Genomic DNA, 24400 nt, shown 5'->3' on the forward strand with positions numbered 1-24400 from the left:
CAGGCAGTAAAATCCTGAATGAAACTCCAAAGCTGCTGGCACTAGAAATTCAGAGCAGAAATTTGCTTTTCCGTTGGCACCTCCCGGGGGATTCCTATTCCTCTGGTCTCCCACTTACTTCCTCTTGCCAGTTCCTGCCTCCCCCTCCTACTTCTCAACGTCAGTTTGGAGTGAGTCATGGTTGCAGCCTGTGTTCCTGCAGAGAGAGGAGCCTGTTGAGGGGAGTGGGGGGACGTTCGGGAGTGTCCTGCTCCGGCATTGGTCAGTTAGGTTACAAGAAGACTCTTCATTGGTCTCTCTGGCTCCTTTGAACAACCCAAGACGCGGGAGTCTTGCTTGGTAAGATCAGGCCAGTGACCCGGATGGATAGAAGTAGGACCCAGTTGTGAGAGCATTTGGCATCTTTATTTTCCAGCCCTTAGTCCCGCCCTTCCTCCAGGTGGATGGTGAGGGAATTCATTTAAAGAGCTTTTAGCTACTTCCTGGTAGAGATACTCCCATTCTGTTTTCCTAGGATCCCATCCAACTTCCCCACTGCCGACTTTCTAACCATCTCCCGCTCTGTTTCACATGGCCCTCCTTCCAAGGGTAAAGCGTGTTGCCCATACTCAGTGGGGCTGCCCAGCCTGAGGGGGCCGGGGGCAGGTGTCCAGAGAGAATGGGAGGGTCCACAGGCCTCTTTCAGGTTTTCCAGAAGAGGTGGATTTCAGTTTGGGTTCAGCCCTGTATTGGCACCGTGGATAGAGGTCACGACCCTCTGTCCTCTGCTCTGGTGACTTCTCTGTGGGTCTGTCTCCCCAGGAGTCAGAGATCAGTGAACACACGAAGGAACTACAGCCCTCAGACTCCACTGCTTCTGACCCCAAGTCCCTTCTTGGCCTGGTGAGTCTGAGATGGGGGGCAGCAGAGTGGTGGTGAAGAGCGTGGGTTGGCGAGGTCCTGTGTTTGAGTGATTCGCTGAGCATCTCACAGCTTGTAAGTGGGGAAGTCAGGACTCAAACTTGTGTCTTGTCTAACTCCATTTTCTCAGCCCTGCGTACAAAGGATAACACTACCTACTTTACAGGTTTGTTGTGAGAAGAAAGTGGGGTAAAGAGTATAAAACATTAGCATAGAAACATTAAACAAACATACCTGTTATTACTATGACTGCTGTGTGAATTGCCTGTGAGATCATATGAGGTCCTTGCCTCTGGGCTCTAGCAGGAGCATTACAGGAACCTAGGAGGTCAGAGACCGTGTGTGTGTGTTTATAGAATCACTGAGCCATGGTGAGGACCAGTCCTCAGGCTCTCAGGCTCTGACCAGGAAGGATGCTGTGGTGTGGTATCCTTTCCAAAGTTAAGACTTTGTCCTGGAATGCCAGCATCCATGGTGTCTTTGTCCCAGTCCTTCCACCCAGCCTGCTGTAGCCTGGCTTCACTTGCCAGGTTTGTAATCTATGGGGAGGCGTTCGGGGTGCTTTTTGGCAGAACACTTTTTCCAGAAACCACACTCCATCTGTTTGGAGGAGGCAGATCAAAGGGAAGGGATTAGTGGGAGAGGGTCAGGGATGAACAGTCATGATACGAGGGGGTGCAGAGGAATTAGGAGGCTGTGTGCTCAAGCCCCTCACTGAGCCATGGGCTTAGGAGCCAGATGGCAGCTGCACTGAGTGGAGTAGAACTCACGCTGAAAGGAAAATGTCATCAGCAAAGAAAACCCACAAGCTAGGAACGGGAGGCAAAGTCCTTGTTGGCAAAAACCGTCATGAAGAACCACCGTGTCACAGAACTCTCTGAAGCAAGGGCCCTGGCCCTGCTAAAGGAGTCACTGTGTGGAGAAACAGGCTGCCCATCGGCATTTTTCTTCTCTATGGGAGTGGGTGGAGGAAGCCACAGACAGCAGGACCAGACCTCGGCTGGGCGACCCTCCGTTTATCAGGGCTGATGACAGAGCTGTCCCTGTTAGCGTGCTGTCAGGTAGCCGTCCGTCACCTAGCCCAGTGGCGATCTTGGGCTCGGAGGGGGCAGGCTCGTGGCTCTGCGGCAGCCAAAGGGCAGCGGGGAGCTGGCACCTGTGTGGGCACTTGCTGCCTGTCCCAAAGAGAAGCTGGTGGAGGAAGTGGCGCTAATTCATCCCCATTGTCCAGAGGGACACCTGTATGGGAAGGGGAAGGAACCAGCTGGGTGGAGCCTGGCAGGCCCTGGTGTCCAAGCTGCCCACAGGGCTTCTGGGCACTTTGGCCTCTTGGTTGGGCACCAGGAGGGAGAGACAGCTGGAAAGTGACATGCTTTGCAGCACATGTCACACAAAGAGCTTGGGCTTTGGAGTCGGCCCAGGGCACTTCTGACCCCCAGCCCTATTGCTTACCAGATGCGTGACCTTGGATAAATTACTTGGGCTCTCAAACTGCTTCCTCCGTGAGATAAGAATAAGAGGATCAGTCTCATAGGGTTACTTTTTTTCCCTGTAATTTGATTATGAAAAATTTCAAACATACTGAAAAATTTAAAGCCTTTTACAGCGAACAGCTCACACTCACCACCTAGAGTCTCCAGTGAACAGTTTAGCGTATTTGCTTTGCCACATACCTTTCCATCCAGTCGGAGTGTTAATTTTTTTTTTTTTTTTTTTTTTTTTTTTTGCGGTACACGGGGCCTCTCACTTCCACGGCCCCTCCCGCTGCGGAGCACAGGCTCTGGACGCGCAGGCCCAGCGGCCATGGCTCACGGGCCCAGCCGCTCCGTGGCATGTGGGATCTTCCCGGACCGGGGCACAAACCCGTGTCCCCTGCATCTGCAGGCGGACTCCCAACCACTGTGCCGCCAGGGAAGCCCCTGCAGTGTTAATTTTGAAGGTGAAATAATTAATGAGTAGCTGTCGGAGTGCTTGGTACAGTGCCTGGCATGTAGTAGGCGTCTTTCTTGAAGGTGGGGGTGGAGGAGAGGCCCTGTATCCCTGGTGGGCGCTGAGTGTGACAGAGGAGAGCTGACCTCCCTGTCTCTCCATCTCCAGGACTTTGGTTTCCACAGCCGGATCTCGGAGCACCTGCTGGATGTGGACATGCTGTCCTCTGTCCTGGATGGAGCCCGCCGGGAGGTGAGTCTCTCTAGGGCTGGGCTGGAGCCTCACTTTTGAGGATAATCAAGAGCTGAGTCCTGCCCATCCCAGGGGTGCATTTCTGGGAGTTCTCTCCCTTCTGATTCATTAAGCCAAGGCCCTGACTGTGCCTGTGATGGGGCTTCCGACATACATGCTCTGTTGCTGCCATGAACTAAGTCACTCCGTGTCCTCCACCGCCATATATGTATCTGTTTATCCAGTCACTTAGCACCTGAGGGCTGACCACTTGTTCCCGTGGAAAGCACTGTGTAGTTTGCGGGTTTCAAGGCACTACCCAACCTGGCCCATCCAACCTCTTCAGCCTCATCCTCAGCCCACCGCCCATGCACCCCGGCTGTGCCCACCACTCGCCGTTCCCCTGGGGCCACACCCTCCACCTCCTTCACCACTCAGCCTGCTGGGTTGCTTTTCCTTTTGTCCCGGCAAGCTCGCTCTTGGTCTTGGAGGTCCACCTCTGACGTCACCTCCTCCAGGCACGATTTATCGTTCCTTCCCTTTGCTTTCCTTTGCTTCCCTTAGTGCTGCTTCTTTTGTTTTATGGTTCTTTGTCTCCCCTGCCAGATGTAAGCTCAGACACAGACCCTGTCCTTCAGGAGCTTGAAGCCAAGATCATTTTTGCCTCCTCTGTAGGGTTGTTGAGAGGAGAGAGATTCTGACATGTGGTCTTTGCAAGTTTGAGCGGGCATTTGGTTTGGGTGAAACAAACAAGGTATTTAATGTGAATCAGGCCTGGGTGCCCTTAGTGAAGCGAGTCCTGAGACAGGATAGAGTTACAAGGTCGGTTGCACTTGTGCGGGACCTGTTCTTCTTGGTTCTGCTGGACCTTGGTCCCCGCCGTGTGCAGCACTGGAGGTCTTTAAAGGCACAGACAAGGCCAGGTGGTGTTTGTCAGGAAGGGTTTGGAGCAGGTGATTTGTGATGCACCTTACTGAGTTGGCCGGGCGAGGTGAATTTCCATTGCTCGGTCTCCAGAATCTGGCCAGTCTTAGAAGACTTGGGGGGCTTTAAAAAAGACAGAGTTCTAGGTCCTGCCTAAGACCTCATGAGGCGAGCAGCCTCTTTTTGGGCCATGCCACTTGGTATAAAGCAGTAGCAGGGCCTGGCTTGCATTTGGTTCTCATGAGGCACCCTCTGAGGCAGCCGCCCTGGCAGAGGAGGCCCTAAGCTGTATCTCATGACCAGTGTGGAGCAGTGCCGGATGCTCAGGTTGGCTGACCGTGTGGAGCCCTTTGCGAGATTGTGTCCACCTCTCACTTCAGGGCATGGAGGGGCTGAGCAGGGAGGTAGGGCTGGAGGGACAAGAAGCGGCCTCTTTGTGGGATGGATAGAACCATAGGTACAGTCCCCTTTGTCTTTCCGGGGGACACTTGTCCATTTTCCATATTCTCTGGATCTCTCCCAAGGCCAGGACCAGTGCAGAAGCTTAGAACTGAGCTAAATTAATTTTTGTTCACTTAAACATGTTTTATGCCTCTTTATTGAGATCTAATTGACATAAATAAACTGGACACATATAAATGGTACCATGTGATAAGTTTTACCATATGTATACACCTTTCAAATCACCACCACGGTCAAGATAATGATTATAATGAATTACAACCATGATGAATTTTATAATAGGTTACAAAAAATGACCATAAAGTTATTTCAAATAATACAGAAGGTCAAAGTCTTCTACTTGCTGCAGCCTTACTCCCTCCTGCAGGTCGGGACTGTTCGTTTCCATTAACATTTTCATGTGCCTTTGCAGAAAATTTTCTGTACACATATAAGCATGTATTTATTTTCTATTTGTTAATCTTTTTTTTCCCCACAGAAATTGGAACTGTGCTATAAAAACTGCTTGGCAATATGCTCTTCAAATTCGAGAATAGACCCTTAACTTATTTCTATGCTATTTCAGATCTTTTATTGGTTGCATAGCATTCTGCTTTATGAATGCACTGTGACTTACTGGGATTTATTAAACTGAGGACTGCACCATAAACAAAAAACAAAACCCCGGAGCTGAGTTTAGGTTGGGGAAGTGGTGTCTTGAGCAGTCTTAGGCCGGAGTCTTAGAATGTGCCTGTGTCTCCCCTTTCTGAAGAGCGCCGATATGCCTGATTTCTTTGTCTGGTTCCTTTGACTCCCCTTCTGGGGCAGAAATATCTAGGGAGCAGGTAAAAACTCTGCTCAAAGGACCTCTGTCTGGGTACTTGCCCAAGGTGTCCCTTAGTCTCTAGCTGGGGGCTAGTTGAGTTTCTAGCAGAAATATGGAAGGTGAAATAAGAAGGAAATAGACGGGCCTTGTCTGTAGCTTGTCCTTTCTGATTCAGGGCTCAGTCCCCCGATATTTATTACAATCACTGCACTTTGTTACCCATCTTATATTTTAGTTTGTGAAATAGATTGGCCTGTGTGATTGTTTTTGTTTTTGTTTTTCCTTGAAAAGAGAGAGGGGGAGCTGTCTGCTGAGCTTGTTGTGAATTGTAGGGAAGACAAGTTGTGAGTTGAGCTCTGGAAGGGAAGGAGGTGGGGTGGGAGAGGGGCGGCCCGCCCCGCCATTGTCTGCAGGCTCTGCCCGGCTGATGCGATTAGGAGTGGCAGCGCTGGCAGGGAGCCCTTCTGCTGCGGGCACCAGGAGGCACTCCCAGGCAGCATTGCTATTTTTCATGTAATTTGGGGGAGCTGGCTTATAGTTCAGAACCATCCAGATGGCAGAGTCGGCCACAGCTGCCGGGGCTCAGGCTGCCAGTGGAGAGGTGTGGGGGGCTGGAGACATGGGGTTGGGGACATGGAGGTGTGCCAGCCTGGCCGGAGCCCTACTGGGGAAGATGGAGTGAGCTGTCTCCTGCCCCACCTCTCCTGTTAACCCTCGTGTCCCGGAACAGACAGGGTTCCTGTCAGTGTGACAGAAGGAGTGCAGGTCCTAGGATGGGGACTGGCACTGGCAAAGCTGGGTTTCTTTTGTGTTTTGTTTTTCTTCAGGCTGGGGAAGAGGAGAGGGGGTACGGGGAGAGCTCGTATTTGTGGCATGCCTTCTTTTGGGCCGGAGTCGGGCTTTATGTACATGATCCCATTTAATCTTCACCAGAAGCCCTGTGAGCTGTGGTTTGCTATCCCATTTTGTAGTGGAGGAGGGGCTAGAACAAAGGGTTGAGTCCAGGCTGACTGCCCTGCTCTACCTGCGTGACCTCACCCCTGCAGAAAATATGTGAATGTATCAAGAATAGTCCTTTTTCACCAGCTTGCTAAATTTGCCTAGACACCTAAGCTTTAAAATGAGATTTGGGGTTGGCTTTTTTTTTTGTGTGTGTGCTGTCTGGCTGGTAAAATCCCTGATTAGGAAGGGGGCATCATTGTCTACTGACGGGACCTGGGTGTCGGGGGAGCAAAGGAGTGCCCCGTCTTCCTCCCTTCAGGTGCCCACACAGTGCCCTTCTCGTCTGGAGTACAGCTCTCTGTCATTTCACCAAGTCTCCATCTCTCCAGGGTCCTTCCTCTTTAATGCACTTGTCTGCTGTGCCCAATCCTGTTCACTTAATTTGAGTATCCCCGATTATCCCTGGCATTGGTGGTCTGGGGCCTCTGTGGATCTGGGGTGTTCGTGGATGGCTCCGCTTTGTGCAACTGGCAGTGAAGGGTTTCCAACCGCAGAAGGCAGGATTTTCTTCTTCTTATGTGTCCTGCTTCAGCCTCTGGCTTCCGCCTCTGCCTGCAGTGGCTTTGGTGTCTGACTCATCCTCCCCAGGCCAGCAAGGCTGGCCCTGGGAGCAGCTGTGAGCCTGGGGGCTTAGCCAAAGCCCCAGGGCCTTCATTGTGCAGTAGGTGACCTGCTCTTCTGCATCCCGAGTGGTCCTCACTCACCCACAGCCACCTCTCAGTGCTTCCTCGTGGCATGAGAGTCAGCTGGAGGATTAAAGGACCCAATGCAGACCCCCCAACCCCCCAAAGTATACACTTTCCACTGCTACTTGCCTGCAGGCCCAGAGGTTGGGAAGAGAAGACAAGGATGCCAGCCAGTCCAGCCAAGATGAGCTGCAGAGCAAGAAGTCCAGAGGCTCGGAGAGGTATAGTGCGTGGGAGGCCACCCTCAGGGACTTTGGGATGGCGTGGACCTGGGCAGAATTCCTGGCTTTGGTCTACGTACCTCAGTGTGCTCCTGCCTGAAGGCAGATGGTGAACTGACTGGATGGCCTTGCAGAGTCTGTGTGTGTGCGTGTGCGTATGCGTGTGCATGTGTGTTTCCTCAAACCAAGTCAGGAGTGGGAGGTACTGCTGGAGCATATGGGGGTACTTTGTGCCCATAGCACCACTGTGGGGACAGGGCTCTGTCCTTTTCATCAGATTGGATGAAGCCTTGTGTGTCCCTGCTCGTGGGCCAGAGCTGGATGGCCTGCTCGAGGTCCAGGGGACCATGTTAGAGGGTTGATAGTGCAGCTCTGAGCTCCGAGCCAGGCCTTACCACATTAGAAATGGCTGCGGCTGTGTGTGTGTGTGTGTATGTATGTGTGTGTATGAGAGAGAGAGAGAGAGAGAGAGAGATTGGGAGACAGGAGCTTCCAGCTTCTCAGGCCTGAGCCCATGATAAGAGGGCTGCCACCCTGGAAGGGGAAGGGGGTGGTCATTCTACTTTTTGGACCTTGAAAAGCTATCAGCATTCTTACTTGAAGCTACAGCTTCATGCATTGTCTATAGTCTGACCGTTTGAGTCTGGCTTCTCTTTTTCTCCCTCTTTTCTGCTCAGTTCTTCCACCCCCATCCCCTGCCCCCAACACACACACACACTCTCCCCGGCCCCAGTGATGGCAGGAATGCATACACCTGTGAGTGTGCCCAGCTCTCACTCCTGGGCCAAGCAAATGCAGCCCAGGGACCTGGGAAGGCTGAGTATAGTCCAGGCAAAGGGAGAGCTCCAGAGGGAGTTCCTTCGTCCTGCTTTTCTGGCTGCTTTGGCCTCCGTGGGCTCTCCGTGGAGCTGGGGCCCCGGCTGAGGTCCAGCCCGCAGGAGGCATGGACCTCGGTCCCCGTACTCCACTCCCCAATTCTCCTGCTGCTGTCCGAGTGGAGGCCCTGACTCTGCTGCTCTGCCCAGGTTACCTCCTCCTCTTCTGCCTGGGGAGCGGCTCCAGAGTCCCCTTCACAGCCAGGCCGCGGATGAAGGGCCTCCGCAGCCCTTGGAGGAGCAGCTGGAACAGAAGGGAGCAGAGGGGCCTGGGGAGGGCTCTGCAGGCAGCCCCACGCCCCCTGGTCCCCCGCAGAGGTAAGGGTGGGCTGGAAGCCTCCCAGGGGGGGCGTGGCGGGCCTGGAGAGGTGGGGAGAGCAGGGGGCGGGGTTGCAGCCTAAGCAGCGGCAACGGACGTTTCTGCTGAGTGTTTCGCACAAGCTGGAGAGTTAGGAAATGTGCCTCTTCCTCGTCCCTGGCCTACAGCTAAAGTCGGGGTGCACAGTCTGATTAGGGGAGCTTAGAAACTCTGGAACTAGGAAGTATGTCTTGTGACCCAGCTGCCCTCCGGCCAGGGCCGGGGCAGAGACTGCCGTCACCCTGGACTAGGCTGTTCCTGCCAGGGGGCCATTTCTCCCGGTCCCCACCTGCCAGCCCCCTCCTTCCCGGCAGTCATCCCACTGCTAGTCACTCAGCGAGCCTGTGGGGAGCCCTGCTGGGTGCAGGGCCCCGGGCTTCCCTGAGGCCAGCTAAGAGGACCTTCACTCCCTAGCCTGCTCCAGAGCCGGTGTAGACTTGCTAGTTTGTTCCCCTGGCAAGAGAGAGACGCTGGTCTTAGAGCTCATCTGGTTGGAATGAGTCACTGGGGGAGGCTGAGTAGCAGCCGCGTTTAGTCGGCAGCATCCACGGAACCCCTGCTGGGTGCAGAGCCCCTCCTGGGCACCATAACCATTCTGCATCCCACCTGGGACGCAAATCTCTGGTCCTTCAGTGTAAACTGCTCGGGGAGAGGCAGGGAGGGGAAATGGGATCTGAGACCTGAGACAGGGAAACCACAGGTCTTGCCGGGGCCGCTGCCGCCTTCGTCCCCATCACAGACCTTTGACCCCGAATGGGGTACACCTGGAGCCTCTCACCTTCCTCTGGCTTTTTTTTTTTTTTTTTTTTTTTTTTTCGGTTCGCGGGCCTCTCACTGCTGTGGCCTCTCCCGTTGCGGAGCACAGGCTCCGGACGCGCAGGCTCAGCGGCCATGGCTCACGGGCCCAGCTGCTCCACGGCATGTGGGATCTTCCCGGACCGGGGCACGAACCCATGTCCCCTGCATTGGCAGGCGGACTCTCAACCACTGCGCCACCAGGGAAGCCCCTTCCTCTGGCTTTAACACAGTTGCTTCCTTGTTGCTGTCAAGGGAGGAGATCCCAAGCCCACCTGCCGCCCACGAGCAGGGCGAGGAGCAGTGCTCCCAGGCTGAGGGGCCGGGCCCTGGGCAGGACGAGGCCGAGGGGCCCGAGGAGAAGGTGGCGGTCGGCTCCACCCTGCCCATCTCTGCAGAAGTGTAAGGGCCAGCTGTCATGTCTGTCTCTGCCCTCCACTGTGTGTGGATTGCTTCAATGCCCATCTGGTCTTGGGTGGTGGGGAGGGGATGCTCTGGCTCCGGCTCAAGGAGTGGAGTGGAGGGAGAGTGAGTGAACCCTTGGTTCTGTGTGCAGCCCCCAGGGCTCCCCTGGTCAGCACCTGGGGTACGAGGCTGGAAGCGAGGGGGAGGGGAGAGGGTATCTCCTGGGTCATTAGCAGAAACCTGGTAAAGCGTGTTTTCCCCTCTACCAAGCACTGTTTTTCTTTGAAAAAATTATTGAGGTATTTATATACATGAAAGTACATACATCTGAAATGTCCAAGTCAGTGAGTGTTTACATACGTATACACCGTATCACAACCACCCAGATCATTTGCAGGACATTTCCATCCCTCCTGAAAGTTTCCTCAGGCCCCTTTCCTCTCAGTCCACCTGCCCTAGGTCACTGCTCTTCTAGCTTCTGTCCCATAGATTCGTTTTTCCAGTTCTCTAACTTCATATGAATGGAATTATCCAGTACACGGTATATATCTTTTGTGCCTGGGTTCAAAGCTCCCCTGTGCTGTTGCACCAAGCACTTCTAAAACTTAGAAACCTTTCCGCTCTCCTGCCCTTTCTCACCCCTTTTAGAGATAAGGAAACTGAGGTTCAGGCAGGTGAAGTGATCTGCCCAAGGTCACGTCGCCAGTCAGTTGCAGAATTAGGACCTGAGCCCTCTAGTCACCTGAGCCGTCGACTTCTGACTTGCTCTGCAGCCACCGTGCCTTTTCTGTGCATGGAGAGAAACAGGTGTCAGGGTGATACAGGTTTTCCTGTCTGTGCACTGAGCGGTACTAAGCGTCCTCAGGATTCGGGCTGACTGTTGAACAGAGACAGGTTCGTGCACTGATTACTCACAGGAAGCGTCGCCGAGAGCTGGCGGGGCTCGTGGGTGCACGATCTCGTGTCATCGCTGGAGCGCTGCAGGAGTGATGTAGGGAAGGGGTACCCATGTTTCAGGTGGTGATATATCCCACAGTGACAGCTCTGCCCCTGAGGAATGACATAGCCTTCCCAGGTCCCCTGGGTGGCTGTGGGCAGCCAGATCAGGGTGCTTTTGATGACGACAGGAGGTGAGTGGGGTTCAGAAACAGGACCCTCTGGGCAGAGGTCAGAGGGCATTTTCCCAGGGCTTCTGGAAGAGAAGCTGGCCAGTGAGGCTCCTCCTGGTTGCCTGGGCTGATGAGTCCCCTTCCTTTGTGTTTCTCCTCCCATCCCAGTGAGGCTGCCCCTGCTGGGGGGCTCTCTCCTGGACCACACAGTTTCAGTTTACACAACACCCTTAGGAAATGGCTTCTGTTCCTTTCCTGAGTCTTCCCAGGCTCCATAACTTCCTTGTTATTAATATTTACAGCTACGTTAAGAATGGGTTGATTTTCTGGGATTCGTGGGGAGTGGCTCTGTGTCTGTGCCTCATTTGTATCCATGGGATTTTAATTTATGGAGGTGACTGAGTGACAACACAGAGAGGCCAATGCCACTGAAAGAAGAATTTATTCCTTATATTTCCAGAGAGAAGAGGGCATGCCACGCCAGGTGGGGCCACATGGGGAAGGACCAGAGTTGGTCAGGAGGCCGAAGAGGCGAGAAGGAAGAGCGTGACCCAGAGCCTTTATTGGGGTGTTCGTGGGAAGCAATGGGCGAGACGGGGTAAGTACCCTGAGCGAGTGGAGGGGCAGAAAGTTTGAATGATTTTGGAGGGCTCTGGGCCTGGTCTCTGGTTACCTGGTGCCTGGCCCTGGGTGATTCTGGGCATGGGAAATAGATCAGGAGATGGTAGGGGGTGTAGGGATTGGTTGGTTTGCATGTGAAAGACATACTCCCTTTGCTGTCTGTAAGGACTGACTGATCTGGGAGGGGGCACCGTCTCCTTGACCAGCCAGCTTTTTCAGATGCCATAACATCATGAAATACAGAAAATAAAAAGCATGATTAGTAGAGTCTGTCACCTGCATAGATATTGTCAAGCTGAATCAGGAGGAGTTCAGAGCAAAGGGCAGGTCAGGGAGTGCAGGCAGGGCTAGCAAGCAGCCACCGCTGTGCATGCTTTATGGCCAGAGGCCTGGGTCTGGGAAACAAGGATACCCTTCCGTTTGTCATCCCAGCATCTTTCATGAGGTGTGTATAGAGAGAGGGTAAATGAATTAAAACAATTGGGTTGAAAGTGAGCGGAGACAAGGTCCCTGCTAGTGATCTGAGTTTTAGTGGTACCCTGGCCATTTAAGGGCCATGGGTGTCATATCCTCCTCCCTCTCCTCCCTCCCTGCCCGCCTTCCCTCTTTGCTTTCCCTCATATGGCTCGGAGTAACTTGGTGGCCAGTCTGAAAGGACGACGCTCCTACTGAGCCTCTTCTTGGCCACTAACTGTTGCAAACTGGGTCTCACTGATGCTGCTACCTGAGGAGTGGCCTAGAAATCGGACCTGCCTCTTCCTCTGGAGTCTTCAACTGCCCAGTTATCTCATAGATCTTTCAGGCTCACTGTTTGACCACCTTGGACCTAAGCTGGGAGTTTGGGATACTCGATCTTTAAAACAGGGACATGGAGAAGAGGCCCACTGAAAAGCAGCCCCATTTGCCTGCCTGCCAGACATGCAGGCAGGCTCAGTGGTGCGTGCAGCCTGGGCACACACTGGCACGCCAGCTGATGCCCCATCTCTCCGCAGCATCTGTCCCCAGGGCTCCACAAAGCTACATAGCCCACAGGGGAGAGAGACATTAAAAGGTACCATCTCAGGGAAAAAAGATGTTTTCAGCTCAGGTTGGAAATGAGTTGGAGGGTTGATGAGGCTGAGAGCTGCGGGGGGAGGCTCTTTCCGAGGGCGGGATTCTCAGAGGAGGTGGCGGCCACATCTTACATCTGCATCAGTCGGGCTGGGACAGGGGACTGAGAGGAAGCTGGGAACTGGAAGGGGGGAGATGGGCTTGGGAGCAGAAGAGAACTGAAGGCAGGACTCAAGACTGTTTCTGGTCTGAGTCATGATTTTAGGAAAGACCTTAATGATATTTCAGAGATATCAGTAGCCTTTTGTGTCTTCCTTCTCTCTCTGGCCTCAAGGGGCTGAAATGGAATTCCAGAGCCCTTGTTTACTTCTGCTGTTCTAATCTGATCCAGCCTGCTGCCTTCTGTCTGCTTCACTGTGGGAGCTGAGTGAGGAGGGGGTTTTACATCCCCAGCGGTGGACGGGGGACTGGCTCCCCTCTTGGACTCTGGCCCCTCTTGTCCTTGATTTGGACCACGCCCATATGCTGTTGGGGTCCACTGGGCCACCGTGCCAGGCCTGCCACAGCTGGAGCACCACGGGAGAAGATGGTGGTTGGGTAGCCAGACCAATTTCTGATGTAAGATTTAGGGACCTGGGAATGCCAGCATGTCCTGGCCTTTAGGAAAGCCACTCTGGGAGGCAAAACACTTTATCCCACTTATGCTTTCATTGCTTAAAACGTTCTTGGGGTTTCTCTTTGGGTATTTCCTTTAAGAACCAGGATACAAGCAACATAACAGCCTTCATTATAGACATCTCTTTAACCGATACCAGTGTTCCTTATCTTACCACCCGCCTTAGGCATCCAGGTTAGAATTTCTTTTACACGTTTCCAAACAGTGACTTCACTCTAAGCAGATGAAGCTGTGGCATCACTGGGGAGATATAGAGCCTGGCATTCTGGTTGTGCTCTTGCTACTGTCTTTGGCCTAGGGAAGGGTCTCCTGCCCGGCTCCCTTGGCAGAGTGGGGAGGACGGTTTCCCACTCCTGGGCCTCCACGGACTATTCTAGGTCTCAGGGCTAGGAGTTCTAGCAGCGAGGAGACATGCTGCTGCTTCTCCCGCTGGCTCATACACACTGGCCTCTGTTCAGTTTGAGAGTCACAGAGCAGCCTCTGGGGACTTCCCAAACTGCCGGCCTAGAGCCTCAAGTAGCAGGGAGAGCCCTGGTAGGGAGTCGGAAACAGGGCCGTGAGCCACTCTGGGGAGGAATCCACGAGGGACAGAGCTTCGCTCTCTTTCTGCTGCCGCCAGCCCTTGAGCCACAGCTTGGCTGTTCACTCAGGCCACAACCTACCAGGTGCCCTGAGAGCCTCCTACGGGCCACCCTCACATCCCCAGGCTCTGGGGGCCTTTGGCAGCCACCGTGGGGCTTGTCCTATAGAACAAATGCTGCCTGTGTCTTCGAGAGGGTAGCCTTGCTGCCCACCCTTGGGTACCTGATCTGCACTTACGATTCCTGACCCTGGGCCCTCTGTTAGGGTTCCGTATGTGCTGTTCTGTATCCGTATAAATCCTAGTGCCGAAAGGTGGGTGGATAGTAAACCCAGTGAAATGCTGCTTCCACCCTTGGCAGGCAATCTACAGAGCCTGCGGCTCCCCCAGAGCAGCTCTCAGAGGCTGCACTGAAGGCCTCGGAGGAGGTGGTGGCCCAAGAACTCGAGCAAGGGCAGAGGTGGCTCCTGGAGTCCAAGCAAGAGAAGATGCAGCGGCTGCAGGAGAAGCTGTGGCAGGAGGAGGAGGCGGAGACCCTGCAGCTTCACCGGCAGAAAGAGAAGGCGGTGCTCAGGTCCTGCCCCGCCCCCAGCCCAGCTGCCCTGGCTGTGCGGGGACACCCTCCTCCTGCCCTGGCAGCCACGGGGATGCCCGGGGCCCCTCCAGGACTGCTCCTCAGTGGCCCATGTGGAGGGGTGGGCTCCCTGGCCAGGGCTCGTGCCTTTCCTCTTTTTCGGGAGGACTTGGGAGGCGTGATCATAATAAGGGTAGCTAACATTTTTTGAGAGATTACACTGATCCATATACTTTTTTTTTTTTTTTTTTTTTTTTTTGCGGTACACGGGCCTCTCACTGTCGTGGCCTCTCCCGTTGCGGAGCACAGGCTCTGGACGCGCAGGCTTAGCGGCCATGGCTCATGGGCCCAGCCGCTCCGTGGCATGCGGGATCCTCCCGGACCGGGGCACGAACCCGCGTCCCCTGCATCGGCAGGCAGACTCTCAACCACTGCGCCACCAGGGAAGCCCCTGATCCATATACTTTATGGCTATTAATTTGTTCAGTCCTCGGAATGGCCCTTATGAGGTGTCGTCATCAACTCTGTTTTGTAGCATCTATAATACAGACAAAGAAACTGAGGCACAGAAAGGTTAAGTAGCTTGTCCCAGGTATGGAGGCTCGTTAGCAGCAGAGCCTGGATTAACCCAGGTGGTTTGTCTTGGGAGAACAACTACATCGTCCTCTCTCTTGGGAGTCAGGGCCCTGTTGGAACCCAGTGAGATAGGGAGGGGCCACGTGATATGGTGTGAGGTGCTCTCGGACCCAGAAGTTTCTATGTGGGTTCCTACTCTTTGAGTAGCTGTCTGTGAGGCCCTAGACAAATGTGACATGGAAGCCTGGGCTGGGCCTGCGTGTACAGGATTGTGTGTATGTATGCTGGAGTTCTATTTTTATAGGAAAAGGCAGTTCAGGGCTGGCAGGATGGCTCCACAGAGTCACCAGGTCCCTGGTCTCCTTTCATCTCTCTGCCATCTTTAGTGCTGGGTTTTACTCTCAGGGTCTCTTTACAGTCCAGTATAGCTGCTGGATTTCCAGCCATCGTATCTGTGCTCCAGGCAGGAAGATTAGGGGCACCTTCTAGCTCATTCAGTCCCTTTGAAGGCGCTTTCCTGGAAACTTTACCCAATAACTTCTGCTTATTCTTTAAAGGAGTTTTCCTGGAAACTTTACCCAATAATTTCCACTTATATCTGGCTGGCTACCCCTGGTTGCAAAGGGTAACTGGGAAATGTAGTCCTTCAGCTGGTCCTCTGTACCTGATAGAAAAAAATCAGGGTTCTCTTAGTAAAGAAAAATGGGAGAATGGATATTGAGAGGGTAATAAGCAACCTCTGTCACAGTCCCAGGATGGGAAAGGTGCTACAAAAAGATGTTAATATATTTCACTTACTTGGCAATTAAACTACAGGCTAAATCTTGTCCTCTTGGACAGAACATCCGAAAGTGCTAGACTTGCTATTTTTCTATCATATGTAGCAAAGACTTATAAAAATATTTATGCTTAATTTAGAGAAACTAACAAAACCAACACCCAACTACCCAGAGGGTTGGGGACAGTCTCTCTCATTAGCCCAACACAGGATCTACTGACCCTGGGTCTATCCTTATGTCACCCCTCCTGGATCCCCAGCCAGAGTGCATCCCAGAGAACAGATCTTCCCACAGCATCCTCCTCTTCCAGCCAACTGAAACTTGGGGCGGGGGTCCACCCAAACAGGGTGCAACTCAGCTTACCTTGAGAGACAGTGCCGGGGAGGAAATCCTCGTGGTGTCTCCCTGCCCACCTACCAGGCTCCTCTCTCTTCCCGGTCACCCTCAGCTGGGCTGACTGTGCCTTTTGTCCCTCCCCAAACCCCCCAACTGCAGAGGGGGCCTCCGAGAGACCTCTTAAGTCGTGGTGAAAACCAGCCTGCCAAAAGTGTCCAACTCAGGGCCTGAAACACAGTAGCTGCTCAATAAATGGTGGCTCTTGATTGTAAATATTTTCAGTCGAAATCAGTACAGTGTCAGCGGTCTTGACTAAGTGGTTTCTCTGTGGGCAGTGCCTCGCCTGGCTGTCTTCAAAGTAGTTTATCACAAGAACCCTGTTTCTGTTTACGTGTGAGCCTTTCTGAGGGGTGGGGCCTCCTCTCTGCTGGGAAACTGCCACTTGGTAGAAATTTCTGGAAACCCCAGCTGACCTTGTAGCAAATATTTCTCGAATGAGAAAGCAGGCAGGAAGGCAGACAGGCTAACTCTCAGTTTCTTTAGTTACAAAACAAGGAGATAGAGTTTAGTTGTAAGATGAAGAGAGAGAGTTGTAAAATGCAGGACTTAACCTCTAAAGACCCTTCCAGCTCTGCCATTCTGCGGTGCTACATGTAACATTTGGCCATGGGATGAAGAGAAAGGGTTTCTGGGGAATCTAGAAGGAAAGATTTTTATTTCACTCAAATTTTCTGTCATCATGGAAGAGAGCAATGGTGCTGATAACTTAAAATAGGAGATGAACTTAAATCTTTTCTGGCTTTGGAATTCACTCCAGAAGCTTTTCAAAGAAATTGTCTTCTGAATCATGCACAGCACACAGCCCCTGGTCACGTGGGGGCCGCAGGAGGGTTATCTGCTTGGGATGAGATGGTTACTATCGTTAGTCTGCAAGTAAGACACCCCTCATAGATAATCAAAGCTTGCTTGTAGTTTAGGCCTGGGTGATACTGTTCAAATTCAACAAACATGCATTGAGTATCTACTTCGTATCTGTTACTGTGTTTGGCACTTAGGATAAAACAGGTTTTAAGACAAGACTCTTTCTCTGGAGAAGCTTCCAGGCTTGTAAGGAAAAGACACATACAAAAGATTAATTAATTATTGTGCAGTGTGATGCGTGGCACCGAGGGCATGGATAAGAAAGGTCCTCATATAAAGTGTGTTGGGAGCAGAAAGGTAACTGATGAACTTGGAAAGACTTCTCTGAGAGGAGGGAGCTGGGTGTTGGACAAGGAACATGGGTTCGTCAGGTAGGAAAGGGGATTCTAGACGGGGGAACCAGCATGAACAAACGCCAAGAGGCAGGAAAGAGTGTAGTGGGGTTTAGAGGGGGTGGCTCATCTGCTGTGGCCAGAGCTGGGCTGGAGTCAGACTGGATCCCCCCTTGAGTGAACGCCACCGAGGTGAACCTGGAGGCCGAGGGGAGCCTTTGGCAGAAATGCTGTGCTGGGATCAAGGAGCCTGCAATCTGCTTCCGGCGGCAAAGAGCAGGTGGTTCATAGGCCCTCTAACCCGGGGAGGTATTAGAGGGCGGCAGCAGGACCCAGAGGCTGAGGTTAGACTCGTCTTTAAGACTTAGGAAGCTTCAGACCTCCCTGGTGGCGCAGTGGTTAAGAATCCGCCTGCCAGTGCAGGAGACACAGGTTTGAGCCCTGGTCCAGGAAGATCCCACGTGTCGCGTAGCGACTAAGCCCGTGTGCCACAACTACTGAGCCCACGTGCCACAACTACTGAGCCCACGTGCCACAACTACTGAAGCCTGCATGTCTAGAGCCCGTGCTCTGCAACAAGAGAAGCCACCGCAATGAGAAGCCCGCGCACCGCAACGAAGAGTAGCCCCCACTCGCTGCAACTAGAGAAAGCCTGCATGCAGCAACAAAGACCCAAGGCAGCCAAAAATAAATAATGAATTAAAAAAAAAAAAAAAAGACTTAGGAAGCTTCACAGGCAGGCTACGGGCTTTTGGAGGTCGAGAGCCAGGGGTTATGCCTAAAAGAGGGAAGGCCTTGTGGTCCCGCCAACAAACTTGCCTTTGCTTTGCTTCACAGTTCCCTGACGGAGCAGCTGCAGAGAGCCACCGAGGAAGAGGAGAGCCTGGTGACAGAGAAGGAAGGCCAGAGGCTGTTCCGGCTCTGTGCCCAGGTGCAGTGCAGCGTGGAAGCGGATAAGGACCAAATCAGGTGAGTGCGGGCTGTGGGCTGCCCGGCCCCCTGGAGGTCCACCCCCGCCTCCCCCAGTGCCCAGGCCCATCCTCACCCGCTTGTCTGCCCAGGGCCGAGCACGAGGCTTCCCTGCAGAGGCTGCGAGAAGAGCTGGAGTCTCTACAGAAGGCTGAGAGGGCCAGCTTGGAAGAGAGAAACAGGCAGACGCTAGAGCGTCTCAGGGAAGACATGGAGGCTTCGGAGAAGAGAGAGCAGGCCTCCCTGAACGCGGAGAAGGAGAGGGCCTTGCAGCAGCTGAGGGAGCAGCTGGAAGGGGAGAGGAAAGACGTGAGCGGCCCCCTCCCCGCCCCGTGTGATCCTGGGCTGCCTGGGGAGGGACTGAGCGCCGAGGAAGAGGAAGCGCCAGCCTTGGGGTGCAGGGTGGGGAGCCAGGTGGAGAGCGGGTGTCTGTGTGGATGGACAACGAGACGTTGGGCCGGCTGTCTGGGCCTGTGTGGACCTGGTCTTTGGATTTGGGAAGATTTCATGACTGAAAGAACTTAAACCAGACCAGAGCTCTTGAGACAAAGGGGCCCTGTCCTTGTCCTTGTCCCTGAGGGGCAGCTGTGAGGACCTCGCGTTTCTCTCCTTTCCTCCCCGGCCTCAGAGTGAGAGGCTAGCCCGCTCAGAGGATTTTTTTCTCCTTTGTCCTTACTCCCTGTCCCTCCAGTCCAGTGGGTCTGTCTCTAGGTAAGAGGCTGAAGTAGGTAATAGGCCACATGGGACTTTTGTTTTCTTTTGGTGATGGGTGGAGTTTCAGCTCTCAGGCCCGGGGAGCCTGCAGCGAGGCATGGGGGTGTGGGGACGTCATTGTACTGCACGCGCTCTGGGAGGTGGTGCTGAGACGTGCAGGCCTCCCTGCCTGGCGCTTATGCACAGGCAGGAGTGTTGCCTGTGTACCGGTGGCCTAGAGGCAGGGGAATGGAAGCCGTGGCCAAGCCTTGCTGAAAGGCCCCTCCACTCTGGCCTTCATGTCCCTGTTCATTTGCGAGGTGCAGACTTGAGGGACAGTTATTTCGGAGGAACAAAGATGTGCCTGCGGTTCCCCTTGAGTGCTTAGCTCGAGAGGCATTGGGGGTGGTCTTCTGGCTCTTCCTCGTCTCAGGTCGGAGCCCAGCCAGCCTGCCCTGTGTCCTCACAGGCCCTCTGTTCTGCCCCAGGCGGTGGCAGCGCTGGAGAGGGAGCACAGGGCGGAGCTGGAGCGGCTCTCTTCCTCGCTGGAGGCCAAGCACAGGGAGGTGAGGGGCGGTGGCCCTGGCTGGCGGGGCAGACCCTGGGCATCCTGGGGTGTGAGCCGCGGGACCCCTTCCCCCTCACCCCGTCCCCTACGGAGGGAGTCTCCCTCTCCTGCAGCCCCCGGGGGATGGGTGCTGGGACCCTGGGAAGCGAGTCCCCCGCGGCCACTCTGCAGTGCTCTCTGCGGGTCACGCTGCCCTGCGCGGGTGCCTCCTCAGGTGGTCTCCAGCCTCCAGAAGAAGATGGAGGAAGCTCATCAGAAAGAGGAGGCCCAGCTGCAGGAGAGCCTTGGGCGGGCAGAGCAGAGAGCTCATCAGAAAGTTTACCACGTTCTCGAGTATGAGCAAGAGGTGAGTGCTGGTCTGCTCCTTTGACTCTGTGTACCTGTCGTGGACACTCTGGCGGTCGGCCGAGCCATCCTGGCCCAGGGGTCCTCTGCTTTGCTTTGGACAGCTCAGCTGGGGTCAGGACTTCAGGGTCCGTTTTTATGCCTTAGTTCCCCGGAGGCCAAGTGCTTCTCCACCCCCATGCTCTATATGTGAGGAGGAGGGCGTGCTGGGTGTGGCCATGTGTATGTCACCTGACATGTGCACGTGGGGACGTTGGGGAGGTTGTGTCACATGTGTGTATGAGTCCCTTCAAGTGCTTCAGTCCCCGGGTGCTGCTCCAGCCTCAGTCCTGCATGTCACATCCCTGCTGCCTGCCCTGCAGCTCAGTGGCCTCCTGAGAGAGAAGCGCCAGGAGGTGGAGAGGGAACACGAGAGGAAGATGGACAAGATGAAGGAGGAGCATCAGCGAGTGGTGGCTGAGGCCAGGGAGCAGTATGAAGCCGAGGTGACCTCACCATGTTCCCTGGCACGTGCATGTGCGTGCATGCGTGCGCGCGCACACACACACACACACACACACACCGGGGTCTCACACCCACACACACCCACACACCCCGAGGTGACTTCACCATGTTCCCTGGCACGTGCATGTGCGTGCACGCACACACACACACACACAACACCGGGGTCACACACACACACACCACACCCCGAGGTGACTTCACCACGTTCCTTGGCACGTGCATGTGCGTGCACGTGTGCACACCCCCCCACACACACCCCCACACACACCACACACACACACACAACACACTCCAGGGTCACACACACACACACACACCCCACACACACACACCCCCACGCACAGATCGGGGGTCTCACACACATACACACACACCACACACACATACACACACCCACACACCACACACACACCCCGAGGTGACTTCACCACGTTCCCTGGCATGTGCATGTGCACGCGTGCGCGCACACACACACACACACACACACACACACACACACACACACACACCGGGGTCATTCCCAGCGGACCAGAGGGCCTGGGAAGGGGACCACCTGTGGTCAGGGTTGGTGGGAGGCTTTCTTTCCTGGCACCCTGCAATGGTGAGATCGTGTTTTGCCTTTTTACTAAAGCATTAGGTGAGGAGTGATTTCTCCCCATCAGCAGGCTGCACTTTGCTCTCATATTAATAATAGCCGACGTGTATTGAGCTTGTACGACGTGCCGGGCACTGTCCTAACCTCTTTGTATATTACCTCATTTAGTCCTCACGGCACTCTCAGGGGGTTCATACTATCATTATCTCCATTTTAAAAAGAGGGAACTGAGGCTTGGGGAGTGTAAGCAATTCTCCCAAGCCCACCCTTGCTAGTAAGTAGAGGAGCTAAGATTCAAGCCAGACCGTCTGACTACAAAGTCTTCAAGTTTAACCACCCAACACCGTGCCGCCAGGGTTAATAGAAATTCCAGGACACCAGGAAATAGACTGGCGAGAGCCAGCCAATATTTAGATATTATCTGCCCAACTTCAGCCTTCGGTGGGAACGTTCAGTGACTTAAGTGGACCCATGCCGGCTTGCTCACGTTGGGGGTGGACGAGGGGGAGGGCTGGTGGCTGACTTTAGCCCAGAGCCAGGCCTCTACCCGGGGTTTCTAGGCTACTCCTCCAGTAACTGGAACCGGTATCCCAGACTCTTTGCACCAGGGCAGAAATAGGGGCCCGTCGTGGTGAAATGTAGTTGACTCCCTTCCCAAACCAGTTCTGCCCTTGCTGAGGAAGAGTGAGAATTTAGTAACGGTCTCTCTTCCCTTAAGGAAGGAAGGCTGTACGTGCAGGGGTGGTGGGAGAGGCCGGCTTCTACCCAGGGATTTCTCAGCACGTCTGACCAGCATTGTTTCAGCAGCAGAGAGCCGGGGTGCAGGCTTTCTGGGGGCGGGACCTCGCCATCCTCGGTGCTCTCCTGCTTTTCTCCAAGAGCCGGCCTTAGAGGCCTGTTGGGGTCCCTGATGGCACTGACCCAAGGCTGCAGGGTGGGCTGTGGTTTTAGGGGTGGGAGGGGCGGCTGTGGTTTCCCACCGGTGGCCCCACTGTCCGTGCAGGAGAGGAAGCAGCGGGCCGAACTCCTGGGGCACCTGACAGGAGAGCTGGAGCGCCTGCGCAGGGCTCACGAGCGGGAGTTGGAGACAGCGAGGCAGGAGCAGGACCGGCAGCTCGAGGACCTGCGGCGGCGGCCCCGGGAGCAGGTGGGGGCCCTGGACTGACGGTCGCTTGGGGCCCGCCCTGCCCGACCCCTCCACCCCGGGTAGAAAAGTGCTGGGGGCCGGCACTGCAGCAGCAACAGACGGAGCCTGACAGCTTCAGGGGTGGGGGTCTCTCGCTGGCCATGCGCAAGCTGGGGCATCCTTGCGCTTTTGTTTTCTGGGCCAGAGAGCATCCCCAGGACTAGAGGTCGAGGTCAGCAGCCCCAGGGCCTCGGGGTTGGTGCCTTCGCCTCTCCTTGCCCCCGCTGAAATAGACGAGAGGTGGTGCTGTGCTGGGAGGCTGTGGGGGCAAGTGGGGGAAGCCAGCCCAGCTTGGAGCGGGTGGTATGGGGTGGTAGGTCCCAAACCCCTCCTGCCGCTCAGCGCGTGCCTGTGCTCTTGCTACGCTCACGTCTTTCTCTCCACCTACACTTCTGTGCAGGAAAGGAAACTCCAAGATTTAGAGGTGGAGCTTGAAACCAGAACCAAGGACGTCAAGGCCAGATTGGCTCAGCTGGATGTCCAGGTGCGGGAGCGGGGGCGGAGGACAGGTTCTCGGGGACCCTGGACCTTGGAGTCAGCTTCCCCAGGAGAGGACCCGGGGCCTGGAGATGGCCAAATGGCCGGTCCTTTCCTTCGCCCGCAGGAGGAGGCCGCCCGGAAGGAGAAGCAGCAGCTCCTCGATGTGCAGAGGCAGCTTGCGCTGGAGAGCGAGGTTTGTCGGCCGCTCCTGTCCTCCCTCCTCTATCTCCCCTATTCCATTTCCTTCCTTCCCCCACCCCTTTGTTCACCTGATCTGTCCACGGAGTTGGGTTCCAGACGATGTTGGCTGCTGTCGCACAAATAGCTCCAGCGTGTGGGACCAGCTCAGGAGCCGCTGGGGGTGGGCCTGGTGGGGGACACTGCCGCTGAAGGCAGACACAGGCCTTCAGTGGGCCTGGTTCCATCCTCTCGCCATTGCTCTTCCCTGTTGTCTGGTGCTGCCCGCTCCTTGCCGGCCCCGCCCCGCCCCCCCACCCCCCATGTCTCTGGGTGTGTCTCTCTTTCCTCCTGCCCCCAGGAAGCCGCAGCCACCCATCAGCACCTGGAGGAGGCAAAGAAGGAGCACAGCCACCTGCTGGAGTCAAACCGGCAGCTCCGAAGAATCCTCGAGGAGCTTCAGGCCCGCAAATTGGAGCTGGAGTCCCAGGTGGATTTGCTGCAGACCCAGAGTCAGAGGCTGCAGAAGCGTGTCAGGTGGTCTGTACCCCTGCATTTAGCCACCCCTACTACCTCTCGCCTGCCCTCTGACCTCTGCTGCTCATGGGCCCTGTCTGCTCACGGCCCAGCTAACAGGCAGAGGTGGGGCCGGGTGGAGGGGCTGCGTTTTGTAGGGAGTCGGGGCCGTGAGTAGCCGGGGGTCCCCGGTTCTACTGTTCCCGCCCCAGCTCTGCCTCCAGGGTCTTTGACAGGAGTGAAGGGATGGAGGTGGTTCTCCCCCCTTCCCCCCAGGAGTCCTGACAGTGCGCTGCCTGGCCTGCTTCGTCATGTGACCCTGCCTCCCCCCGCCTCCCCCCCTCGTCTCCCACCACAGTGACCTGGAGGCCAAAGCTCAGAGGAAGCAGGACTTGTTCAAAGAGCTGGCGGTAGAGGAGGGTAATGCTTCCCCACGTTTTGAGCCTGATCTCCACATTGAGGACCTGAGGAAATCCCTTGGGACGGTGAGCTTTTTCTGTGCCTTGGGAGGGTCAGGGTGGCTGAGCTAGGGCAAGGCCTCAGGCACCAGGAGGGGGTGGGCCTGCAAGAGTGCACCGGGAGGGGCTGGGCCACTGGGGCGTGGGGCTCCAGGAAGGTTCTGGGCTCCTGGAGGGGTCCTGGCTCTGTTCTGCATAGAACCTTAGCCTCCTATTCTTATCATTCCTAGTCCCCTTCTCCATCCGTCAGATTATATCTGTAAGTGAATAGTCCAGCAGCTGGCAGAACCATTTCTGTGTCTGGGCCACTAGGAGGGACTTCGGGGTCCTTGGAGCCTGTAGTGTATCTGATGTTACCTTCAATGAGCCTTTTCTACTGTGTGTCCTAGAACCAGACTAAAGAGGTATCCTTTTCCCTCTCCCAGAGCAAGGAGGAGACCAACGTGTCCTTGGACAGGTGAGTTCCAATAACCTGTCTTATTTTGCATCGAGGATGCCAGGAAGGGGTAAGTGAGTGCCTGTGTCACAGAGCCGGGGTGGACTGAAACGTGACGGCGGTCTCCAGTGGGGCTCGGTTCAGGGAAGGGGACCTGGGTGCCTGAGGACTCATCTCTGACAAGCCAAGAAGGTGCCCATGGTGATCTCTGGCACCTGCTGACCTCTGCTTGTGGGTCAGGCTGATGGGAGTGTCTGGCCATCTCTGGAGGCCTCAGGCGCGCTCCCTTTCACAGTCAGGGTGGGAGGACTCAGCCCAGCACGTGC

General features: G+C 55.0%; 1 protein-coding gene across 11 annotated transcripts in view; it reads left to right on the forward strand.

Moving 5' to 3' along the window:
• CEP164 (centrosomal protein 164) overlaps nt 1–24400 on the forward strand; it is a 76868-nt gene that overhangs the window by 46196 nt on the left and 6272 nt on the right. For 6 of the 11 annotated variants that reach the window (XM_082626495.1, XM_082626492.1, XM_082626496.1 and 3 more), the window contains 18 exons: nt 802–882; nt 2998–3081; nt 7075–7160; nt 8186–8353; nt 9444–9590; nt 11163–11300; nt 13991–14203; nt 17985–18116; nt 18209–18425; nt 19298–19375; nt 19592–19723; nt 20085–20207; nt 21825–21968; nt 22408–22491; nt 22612–22680; nt 23026–23201; nt 23539–23665; nt 24028–24095. In XM_082626495.1, coding sequence (XP_082482621.1) covers nt 802–882; nt 2998–3081; nt 7075–7160; nt 8186–8353; nt 9444–9590; nt 11163–11300; nt 13991–14203; nt 17985–18116; nt 18209–18425; nt 19298–19375; nt 19592–19723; nt 20085–20207; nt 21825–21968; nt 22408–22491; nt 22612–22680; nt 23026–23201; nt 23539–23665; nt 24028–24095 — 2267 coding nt within the window. Of the gene's footprint in view, nt 1–801; nt 883–2997; nt 3082–7074; nt 7161–8185; nt 8354–9443; nt 9591–11162; nt 11301–13990; nt 14204–17984; nt 18117–18208; nt 18426–19278; nt 19376–19591; nt 19724–20084; nt 20239–21824; nt 21969–22407; nt 22492–22611; nt 22681–23025; nt 23202–23538; nt 23666–24027; nt 24096–24400 lie in introns of those variants that run through there. The other 5 variants (XM_082626497.1, XM_082626499.1, XM_082626500.1 and 2 more) reach the window with 5 other exon arrangements.

This window comes from Mesoplodon mirus (assembly GCF_964341445.2).
Source record: "Mesoplodon mirus genome assembly, chromosome: 7".
Lineage (NCBI taxonomy): Eukaryota > Metazoa > Chordata > Mammalia > Artiodactyla > Ziphiidae > Mesoplodon > Mesoplodon mirus.